The sequence below is a fragment of the Lepisma saccharinum genome, chromosome 2, assembly GCF_977018435.1.
Source record: "Lepisma saccharinum chromosome 2, izLepSacc3.1, whole genome shotgun sequence".
In the NCBI taxonomy this organism is placed as follows: Eukaryota; Metazoa; Arthropoda; class Insecta; order Zygentoma; family Lepismatidae; genus Lepisma; species Lepisma saccharinum.
This window is the reverse complement of record NC_139230.1, coordinates 182,472,546-182,484,596: the sequence shown is the minus strand read 5'-3', so window position 1 is coordinate 182,484,596 and position 12,051 is coordinate 182,472,546. Positions and strand designations below refer to the sequence as shown.

General features: G+C 41.5%; 1 protein-coding gene across 1 annotated transcript; it reads left to right on the top strand.

The window, feature by feature from the left end:
* The first annotated feature begins 1,336 nt into the window (after positions 1–1,336).
* On the top strand, positions 1,337–4,863 carry LOC145983778 (uncharacterized). Its single transcript, XM_083116827.1, has 2 exons — positions 1,337–1,409; positions 4,271–4,863. The coding sequence occupies exons 1-2, from the start codon at positions 1,337–1,339 to the stop codon at positions 4,861–4,863; spliced, it is 666 nt and encodes a 221-aa protein (XP_082972953.1).
* The last annotated feature ends 7,188 nt before the right edge of the window (positions 4,864–12,051 follow it).

Genomic DNA, 12,051 nt, shown 5'->3' with positions numbered 1-12,051 from the left:
CATTATATGCACTATTTGGAAGAAAGTCATTGGACACCCCGGTTTCAACTCTGAAACGAAATCCTCATGGAAAAGAAAGTAGAGACGGGTATATATACGGCAGCAGGAGGCTTCCCACATCATGCGCTGATAAAATGACGGACAGGAAAAATGCTCAGCATGTTTGAAGGAGGGATCATATAGTACGCTGCTCCATAGGAGGCATGAGCATACGTATCATAGCTGATGACTGACAGGTCCCTAAATCAACTGTAGCCTTTGTCATCAAGAAGTGAAAGGAAAAGGGACACTGCAGCAATGCACCACGAAGTGGAAGACTCACGAAATTGGACGACCAGGACGGGAGAGTGCTGAAGATTGGGGTTGTTTCAGCTGGCATGGCGTGGGTCCACTGGTACCGGTGTATGGCCACATGACGTCTGCGTCCTACCGAGATATTCTCGACAACTCCATGCTCCCCACGTTGTGGCGTTTCTATGGAAACGAAGAATGTGTGTTCCAGGACGATAATGCAACTTGTCATGTTTTCAGGGCTACCATGGAGTGGTATGCAGAAAATAATGTCACCCAATTGGATTGGCCTGCTCAGAGCCCTGACCTCAACCCTATCGAACATCTATGGGACGAACTGGAGCGCCGATTGAGGTCGCAATCGCCTCGCCTTTCTACACTTCAAGGGTTGGTGACTGTACTGCAAGTGGAATGGCGGAATATCCCACTCGGTGTACTACACGAGACCTTGTGGCCAGTTTACCACGACGAGTGGCTGCTGTTATCGCCGCCAAAGGCGGACCGACCTTCTATTGATTGCAAGAAAACTGATGGTATCCGCTGACATGTGGTGTCCAATGACTTTCTTCCACATAGTGTATAACGGGTGTAAACATTCAAGAAATGAATATTTGTCGTTATAGCGCCATCTATCACGAATCGAAAAAAATGTTTCAGACAAAACTTATGTATTTTTTTCCGTAAAATCCGAATCTGTAATAAAAAATAGGGGTTTTTATTTGAAATTTCAAAGTTGCCCCCCGCCCCACCTACAAGAGGGGGAGGGGGTGTTCTTTTGTTGCACCACTAAACTTCCCCCTCCAAACTATCAACTTTTTATTTGGAACATTTTTTTGTAGGATGATTTTTTTTCAAGATATTAAAATGATTCAGGTTAAAAAAATCACCCAGTATATGTAATATGTATATATATTAGCAGTTAACAATATGTTATAAACACATTCTTACTTTCCAAAGAAGCGCTCATGTGGGATGGCAAAACGGTTCCGGATCCGAAAAATTTTAGGATCCGGATCCGGATCTGGCCATCCCTAATACAGACGCGATGTCGGCCACTTTGGAGGTGATGTGCTCAACACCACGCTCCGCCCGCCTTTACCCTGCAGGGCTGCCTGCAGGTACCCATTGATTTGAGGCTGCGTGAGCCACAGAGGTACTTTATGCGGGGACAAGGCCAGAAAAATACCGACCCATACCGGGAATCGAACCCTGGTCTCCTGCATCGTAGTCAGACAGACGCCCTACCAGAGGCGCAAACACGAATTTTTGTCTGGGTGGGCAAGTACCAGGATAAACGTACCAATAATAATAATTGTTATTATTATTATTAAATAATAATGCTAATAATAATAATATATTGTTGTTATTGATTTGCTTTATTTTTTTTCGCTTATTGTGCCACTTTTGGCAAATTTGGGGATGAGTGATGATATGATGAAACATCCATGCCCAAGCCAGGATTCGAACTCGGGACCAACGTTATTATTATTTAGTAATAATAATAATAACCCATAGCTCTCACTCGGAGCTTCCCAATTTCCTCACGATGGTGGGTTGCCACCGGCCCTATACGTAGGCCGAATTAATTCCGACCAGAGCCGGATTCGAACCTACGCCGTCCCGCAGCGAATGTGCACGCTCCCTTTACTTAAAACAATTGTTAATGGATTTAAAACAAAATCAATTAAGACAAATCTTATTTCTCTGTCTGATAATTTACAATGCATTATAGAGAACAATGCTATTATATTGCAAGCAAAGCGAGCAAGAAAATTTTTGAATCCAATTTTTTTGAAGGCTGAAATCAATATTGATTTAATAGGGAGCAAATAATTTCACGGAACGCCAATGTATTCTCTCTTCTACAACTTTAGTGCCTCCCCGATGGTGTAATGGTAACATTGTCGCCTTGTGATCAAGGGGTACCAGGTTCGATACCCACTGGAGGCGCATGGCACAGTGGTTCGGATCCCACTTTAAACTCTATGTCCAGTTCCGATTGTCCTTTTTGTGCGTAAAGTGAACTTAAAACCACAAGTCAATCAATCAATTTTACAGCTTATTTTCATTTAGATCATTCGGCACCCAGCAACGGGTCTGAACTTGATAAGACGAAGAAAAGCAGGCATTGCGAGCGAAGTGAGCAAGAAAATTTTACGAAAAGTGTTCTTATTTGCATAAAATTTGAAGTTGTGGGCAGTGATTGCACCCTGCAGGTACATTTGGCCATCAATGTTTGGCCCCCTTGCCCCCCTGTGTTTGCACCACTGTGCCCTACCGACTAGATTACCAGATTTCTTTCCTAATCCCAGCACATGAGATATTGTCCTGCACACCCCATTTGCAGGCCTAATGCTGGCATCTACATTCACAAAAAATATCCAAAAAACTTCAATTCTGGAAAATAGAATAATAAATAAATAAAATAAACAAGATCCAACAAGGATTTAGGAAACATTAATAAGTAAATACAGCTGAATATCCGCTAATGTAACATGTATAAATATGTAAGAAATGAATGAAATGGCAAATACTGTGCTTCTTGATATGTCTAGGTTTGATTGATTTATTTGGTTTATTTTACTTCACATGTTGGTCACTTTTGGTTAATCGCGATGATACAATGAAATTGATGAAGAGACACTCACAAATACCCATGCTCAGCCTGGGATTCGAACCGAGTCACTGGCATCTTCACATGCTGTGCTAACCACTCTGCCACGGAGACTCGTGATATGTCTAGGGATACAGCTTAACTCAATCATATTTACAAGGGAGAATCAATGCACTCAAATACAATTTACTAACGCAAATGTTAAAACTGTGCATAAATTCAGTGCCGGATCAACAAATCTTGACCTCCCTACCAAATATTACCTAAGGCCCCCCTCTCTACTTTTACACACACACACCCACCCCCACACACACACACAGATACACACACACACACACACACACACACACACACACACACACACACACACACATACATGCATACATACTTACACATACATATATTGTAAATGTGAGTGTAATTCTTGATCTTATGTTGACATAGTCATATATAAGGGGCTAGAGTGTGATTCAAAAGTCTCTTAACAACCCCTATAAAAATTAAAGGAGTTAGGCTGGGTACATTTAATCATGATAGAAAAAGGTTAGGCTTAGAGGGGAATCACATTGGTGTGTTCTAAGCAGCCGTCCATCATATTGAATTCAAGTCAAAATCTTTAAATGGGAAGGGGGTGATGTGTGTATATATGACATTGTTTTCTCACACCTGGAAAATGATACATATGTTACAATCACACAGTCAAATTTTTTTTCCTGATTAAAGATAGTTTGAAGAAACCTTCACCACTGCATTTCTCGTGAAATTCTAGCCTGATATGATTCTAGTCTGACTTACCTATGGGAAACCCAGAGTGGGTGATCTAAGGTCAAAATTTGCATGTGCTCGAAATGTTGGAAGCTAACGTAGATTTAACCTGCCTGGTAACCTGAGAACACCTGTTTGAATCATGTCACCAGGAAAGCTACAATTTCTATTTGTGATTCCTTTATGGGGACGAGAAACTATGCAGGATTCACCATCTTCAATACCAGTTTGGCCTTCCTACAGAGATGTAGAGACCAAGGAACAAGACCGAAATGCACAAAACTCCACACCAGCTTTCCTCTCCAGCCATAAACAATATTCTTAAATGTACCAGCCTTTCCTTCACCTTGGTGAAGGAAAGGATACATTGCATTCATGAGCAGATGGATTGCATCGATCGTGCCCTACTCTCATTGCACCTCGAAATCTCTTCACAGATCTTACCTTCTGACTGGGAATGGGTTGACATCGTGACATCAAGCCAAGCAGAAAGACTCTGACAGTAGCTCACCACCAAGCAAGTCAAGAAGTTCACCAGAGAAGAATGAGCAGCCCTGAAATGACTCCGTTCATACGCTGGCATTACGATTCTATCATCAGGCAAAGGGAACGCAACAGTGTTACTACCAACGCATGCCTACTGGGAGAAGATAGCAGAACTTCTGAGTGACCAGACATACAGAGAACTACCAAGTGACCCCAAAACATCAGAGGAGCAGAAAACAAACCACCTTCTCAAGAAATCCGGCTTAACTGAAGAGATTCACAAACACCTGACAGTGCATGGCAGCCAGCCTCCCAGACTGTATGGCATACCAAAAATCCACAAAGTGGGTGTTCCCCTGAGACCCATTGTCTGTGCTATAGCCAGTCCAACCTACAGAATCACCAAATACCACACATCCTTGCTTCAACCTCTAGTCGGACAATATGAACATCACATCAAGAACTCCACTGAATTTGCCCAGGAACTGAAGAAACTTAAGGTCTCCCAAACCGACATTCTCGTCAGTTTTGATGTAGTTTCCCTGTTCAGTAGAGTCCCAGTGAAAGACACATTGGAACTTCTAGAAAGACACTTTCCACCAGCCATATTTAATATCTACTGCCTCATGCTAACTTCCACATACAACGGGAAATATTATGAACAAACACAGTTGCCATGTGTTCACCACTCTCACCGGCAGTCATGAATTTCTGCATGGAACATTTTGAACACGAAGCACTGAAAGATGATCCTAACCAACCTTCCTGTTTCTATAGATATGTGGATGACACTTTCGTCATTTGGCCACATAAACGAGTGGCATTAAATATTTTCCTGGATTCAAATATCCAGTTCACCATGAAGACAGAAGAAAATGGTTGCCTCCCATTCCTTGACATCCTAATCCATTGCAAGCCAGATGGCACCCTCGGACATAGTGTATAGAAAACCCACGCACACCAACATGTACCTAAATGCCAATACCTCCCATCACAAAGCACAGCATCTAGCCATTCTGAACACTCTAGCCCACAGGGCAGTTAACCATTTCGGATCAGGAGAATCTACAAGCAGAATTCACTCATCTCAGAAGCACACTATAGCTGAATGAATACCACATTAGAGATATCAACAGGGTGATCAACAAGGCAGTTTCATCTCAGCAGAGACCATCCATGGACAACAGTGTGCCCCTTGGAAGGGCCAATTCTTCACAGCCCAGAGAAGCCAATATGAGGACGAGGCCTTTACAAGGACTGATTCTGCACCGCACAGCCCCTCTACCAGTAGCAACACAGGACAGGAACGTCCCACTGTAACAGTTTTACCATTCGTCAGACACACATCCGGGAAGTTGAGCAGAAATCTAGCCAGGCACAGCATGAACACCATTCACAGGCCACCACTGGAAATCAAGGACCTACTCCATTCAGTCAAAGATGATCTGGAACTCTGCATTCCAGGAGTATACTGTATACCATGTGAGTGTGGGACACCATATAGGCGAAACAGAATGCACCATTGAACTGCAACATTGTGAACATCAGCAGAACATCAGATAATTCCAACCAGAAAAGTCAGGGCTTGTGGAACACAGCATCACCGAGGGACACAGGATTTTATTTGCAGACACCAAAATAATAGCTAAATGTGTAAGTTATTGGGATCAATGCATAAAGGAAGTCATAGCCATTTCACAGGAAAGCAGTAATCTCAACAGGGACATGGGACTCCAGCTCAGTTACGCCTGAAACCCACTCCTCTGTAAAAACATGTCATCAGTCAATGAGAACACCAGGATCCAGAGTGAGCCAATAGGAAGACAGCATCCAAGCTCGGCCCCATCACAGTCATTAACTCTATTTGATCAGAATTATCCAGACACCCACCTGATAATGAAGTACAAGTTTGGGCCACCCTCCATCGGGAACATTGCCAGTCAATACGGTCCACCCTTATCCTTGATGACAGCCTTCACTCTCACAGGCATACTTTCAATCAGGTGGCGGAAGGTTTTCTGGGGAATGGCAGCCCATTCCTTGTGAAGAGCCAAAATGAGAAGAGGTACCGATGTGGGTCGGTGTGGTCTAGCACAATGCCGGCGTTCCAAAACATCCCAGAGATGTTCTATGGGATTCAAATCAGGACTTTGCACAGGCCAGTTCATTAGTGGATGTTGTTGTGATAGAACCACTCCCCCACACGCCCTGCAATGTGGATCTGTCCAGCCTAAAGACAGTTATCCTTGCATGCCTAAATGTAACTCCACACTTCTGAAGGCATGCTCTGAGCCAATTGTTAAACCAATTGGAGTGGCTACTACAGTGTTGCAACCCTCGACTTTAGTCAGCTTCGAACCACAGCCAGATCGAGGCCAAAGCAGAAATAAACAGGCGAGTGAGAGTCGAGCTGGTCCTGCAAACATTCCCCCTTCCAAAGTACCCTCAAAGAAGAAGAATCAGACTAAACTGAGAAAGTCCGCAACTTCACAAAAGGAACATGAAAAGCATGCATTGGTTAAGAAACTAAGTACCTTAAAAACTGAAAACCAAAAACTTCAGGAGGAGTTAGCTGACTTAGAGAGGAGCTACTGTGCCTGCGAACCAAGAAGAAACTTCACAAAACCTGATATTCTAGCCAAAGACAAAAAGGAAAGAAGGGCAGAATTGGAATGAAGATTGGTAGAACTTCCAAGGTGAGGACGTTATATTTAGAAAGTGAGAAAGTTCTTACAGAAGAACAGAGTGAGGGTGACTAGATATTTTCCATTGATGAAATTCCTCCAAGAACAGAAGTTAGTGCATTGAAATGAAGAATTTTGATGTAAAAACTCAAATAATGTTTCGTTTTCATACTTTTTTTGAAAATAACTTTTTCCCTAGTGTTCTAAACTAGGATCTTGATGGAGAAAATATTTTCATAACATATGGCAAGTTTGAGTTAAAAATGTTAATATTGTAATAGAAACTTGTAAGAAGTGTAGCTTAGAGAGTAAATAAAGTCCCTTAAAAGCAGCTTCATAGATTAAAAATATGTTGGTTGTTACAAGTTTAGAAATAATTCCAAAGAGAAAATAGAAAGATAAAAATATATTTTGCCTTAAGGTGTGGTTCACTTTTAATTTAAAAAAAAAATCCCCAAGAGGAGGGCAGTGTTGTAATGCACCTGGTGTTCATCCAAAGTATTGTTATTACCTGAATAACCTCGATAGAAGTTAACACTTTACGCAGCTGGTCAGTGCAACCCTAGTAAGTCTAAGTAGTTTTGAGAATCGCCACCTGCTTAACCTGTGATCAAGGATCATGATCCTACAAAAGAAACCCGAGTGAGACCCTACTGCAGATTTGCATTGCCGGGCGACCAAAGTAGAAGAGAAGAGATTCAGCACGAAGAAAACACTGTACAATCAGCACAGATCAAATAAAACGGCCAAGGGGCAAACAGGAAACAAGTCAACATCAACCAATCAAGATGGCGCATCCAGTAAACAGAAGAGCCAAGAAAGAGCTTAAGAAACCACCAGCTCCCCTCTCCAAAGAATCGGAATGGACAGCGAACCTACAGTCCATGGAAGATTAACACTATCAAGACACTCCAGAGGAGAATAGCAGCAGAAAGAGGGAATATCCCTGCAACACCTCGGATGAAGAAGATGTGTACAACGAACCCTACACCTACCTAAAAAAACAATCCATGCACACAACCAAACAAACCAGAATGATAAACCCATCAATACATCAAACACCTTCCACCCCCTTTCCGAAAATGAAGAAGGCTCCAAAGACAACAAGACAAAGTAGCCACCAGCAGTCTATATCTACAATTCAGACAATTCAGACGTCGAGTAGATATTGCCTAGGACATTTTTTTCTGCAGCCGACAGAAGCGAAGAGGGAGGTCGTTCCGTTACCCTGAAGAGGCAACAAGGGAGAAGAGGGCGCCAATGCAAGGAAAGAGCGGGGAAGGACTTTATGGGGTTATTCATATGCCTGTTAAGGGGCCCTGTTGCTGGTCAGACCTACCGGAGCAGCCAGTGTTGTCACATCGGATTGGCAGAAAAGAGCTAAATCCCTCCTAAAATAGGAAGACAATTTCTGTGAAGCAACTAGAGGTAGACCTCAAAGCCAAGGCTGGATTGAACTACAACTGAGACCAGTTAGGTAATAGACGAAAATATAGTTCCTTGGTGTGATTCGTGATTTGGACAAACCTTGCTCCAAAATACTAAGTTGGTAACTTTATACGTACAGCTGGGTTTTCCTTCCACGCAGGAGCGGAGTTCTGTCGTCTGCTCAGTGCTAACCACACATAAGCCAAACTGACCCGAGAAAAGTGTGGTTCTTCTTCTTCTCCTTCGCACCTCATTTCAAAGAAACAGAGACAGATGAAGAATTGACAAGGGTCTACCACTATTCGTTGGATTTTCGTGGTAACTTGCAAAACAAGAACGAAATGAACAAATATGAAGGGGGGGTGTAATAACGTCTAGCAGGTATAATTGTCGTACTGATTGATAGCCGGTAACACTTTTTAAAAGTCACGCCACGCCACTGACTATGAGGTACTACAGGTCCATCCAATGAAGAAAGGAGATCCTAAGACTAACATCAGGAAACCAATGTCACTCTTCCTGGTAGCACTTAGAAGATGTGAAACAAAAGGGAACATCTATAACCACCAATACCTGCTCCACTACAAGATCCAGGTGGAAGCACACAGGTCTCCAGGAATTTTGCAATGCCATAGATGTCAGCAAATCGGACACTACCAGGGGCAATGCAGGGCTTCGCCATGATTGAAATGTGTGGCAAGCCACCTCATGTCCGAATGCCAGATGCAGGACCAACAACTCCCTGCCAAGTGCTGCAACCGTGGGGAAAACCATCCAGCTAATTATAGAGGCTGCAGAATGTTCCTGTCAGTCCAACAGAACAGACAGAACACCTCTCCCATAACAATGGAGAAGAAAGAACCTCAAGGAAAGCAACCAGAAGTAACACAAGAAACATCTGCAGTGGCAGCACATAAAAACAGCAAGAAACTACAAGCTCCGAGCAAAGACCAAGAAGAAACAGACGAGACCATCCATTGGATAAGAAGTAATCTTCGGGACAAAAGACTCCAAACCCACATCAAAACAGCCAAAGAGAAACTTCAGCAAACAGAAGAGAACACCAACAAACTATGTATCATCATAGAAACCACATTCACCATCATTCCACCATTAGAAGGAATCTTCTAAGATGAGAACAGACCAGAAACCACAGACAACAACGAAAATAGAAATTGTCATAGCAAACAAAAGTTGACCCTTCTAAAGACCACATACCAGCACGCCCTTCTAAGGACCACCAACTCAAGTCAGTCTTTTTACAGACCACAAACCAGTTCTACTTAGAATCACCATCTCAGATCGGACTCCTAGTGACAGTCACAGGAGCCTAACACAGACATTAGTACCAGCAACACACCAACCAACTCAACAAGGCAGATCAAAGTCATGGAAACGACACTTCAACAATTGAAACTCAAGAAAAATCAGCCAGCCAGTCACACTTCTAGTTGGTTTGTGGGCACTGAATAGAACACATCGAGGGCTAACTCTGGGCTGAGAGATACACCTCAGGCTCTAACAGCCTGGTTTGACCCAGTTAAGGTTGCAGGAAGGTAGCTGAATCCAGGTTCAATCCCAGCTTTGTGTTGAGTGAAAGGTACACAAGCACCAGCTGCCTAAACCCAGTCCCTGACTGTTTGGAAAGTATCTAAGCAAGATTCGATTATGGTACTGTCGCATGCATACCATGAGAAGCACTGGAACATATGTTCATACACAGTATATATATACTGAGTGTAAAAGTGGCAGAACTTCTGGCATTTAATATATTTAATCCCCCCTCCCCTTGTTCTGAGATATGTAAGGTGTGTTACAAAGGGGACATCAATGTTGACAAAATAAATGTTACAATCAGTATTAGTCCCACATATGCTGAGAGAAGTCAATTGCACTTTTAAGAATAGATGTTTGTTGCACCAAATCAGAAACAAATGGTGATGATTAACTGAGTTAGAATTAGCAAATTTTAATGATAATAATAATAAAATGTCCAAATATTGTAATTACTTATTGCCCATGCAATTTTATGTTAGTTATGCTTCTAGTCATTTTCAAAGAAACCAGTGTAGTTATTGGGAAGGAATTTTGACTCTAAAAAGAACAATGTAAATTGTAAGAATTGTAAATTAGTTTGGCTAAAGCATATTTCAACGAACCATTTATTTAAAAATGTTTATGTAAATTTTCATCAACAAGTTTCCTATAATTTAAAAGACCTGAGTGTAAATGAGATTTCATATTCCCAGCAGACATGAGCAGCAAAATGGGTAAAGCAACAGCCATCACTTTGCCGCATGCATGTAGTATCTGTAGCAGCTGTGTAAAGTGTTGAGACATAACTGGATGGCACACACATAGGAGGGAGGACATTTAGCATGAGCAAATGCACACATATGCAGAGATAGAATATGACAGTGATGGTGGCAGTAAGTAAAGTCAAAGGCTGGTGAAATTGCAATTTCAGTTGTTTACACAATTTTCCCATTGTATTTTCAGTTATATAGATAAGATTTTTTTTCTTCTTACTGATAATAGTAATGTTTTCACATAGCAATATACTGAACACTCATTTTATAAAAAAGCTTGTGTGACTTACTCACATTGTTACAATACAATGTAAGTACTTAAAAAAATACTATAAAAGTGATTACTTAAGGTTCATGAGTATATGTTTTATAGAAGACACAACGTTTCGAGACACAAATGGTCTCTTCCTCAGTTGCACTTCTTGGCAAGCGGAATTACTTCATGCCTACATCAATTTACACAAAAGAACAAGGATCAGTTTAATTTTAACTATAAACAGGATTTGGTTTCACAAAGAATATAGGAGGTTGGGAAAAATTCCGGGGTTCCTAAAATGGGGATATCGACCCTTAAGTGCTAAAGGGAATGAACAGAAAATGGGTTTGCAAATGGAAATGATGGGGAAGTGTATAAGGGATGCATATGGAGTAATGAATAGCTTGAATGAGGAATGTTTAGATCTGCACTTGGAGCTTGGCGCCGTTTTGGATGGAGTGATGTGAGGAAGAATCGAAGAAAGGCAAAACAAATATGTCGAAGCTGCTAAAAATAAACATAGAATCATAATTCAAAATAAGTTAGCCAGGATTGGAAGGGATGCAAAGGGAAGCAAATACTCAAAAGAGAGCTGGGGAGTAAAAGTAATGAGAAATGAGGATAATGTGTTAAATCTAACAGATTTTGTTCTCCCTACGGACTTAAAAGAAATCATGAGTAAAGGGCAAAAATTCGCCATTAGGGAAGAAAAGATCATAAAGGAGGAATTTATAATAGCAGCCGAAGGGATAGAGGCTATGCTGGACGATGCTGATGATAGAAGGGAGGTAAAACAAAAAATACAAGACGTCATCGAAAATCAGATTAGGAAGGACATGGTTATGAATAAGAAAAGTAGAAAAGGAGGAAGAGAAGGGGAAAGTAAGCACAAAGAGTATAAAAGAAAGTTAAGGAATGTTAAAAAATGGGTTAAAGAAAATAACGTATTTCTGATAAGATCGGATAAGGAAAATAAAATGGTTGTTATGGACAAGAAGGAATATGAAAGAAAAATTGAGGAGTGTTTCATTGGTAATTATTATCAGGTGGTGGATCAAAACCCTATAAGTAAAATTAAAAGGGAGGTCAAGAAATGGGTGGAAACTAGTATTACTTTGGCCTGAACCGAGAAAAAGAAATTAATTGAGAATTGTAAAAAAAGGGAGTATACCAGTAGCCTTTGGAATTCCAAAAACCCACAACGAGCACACCCTGCTA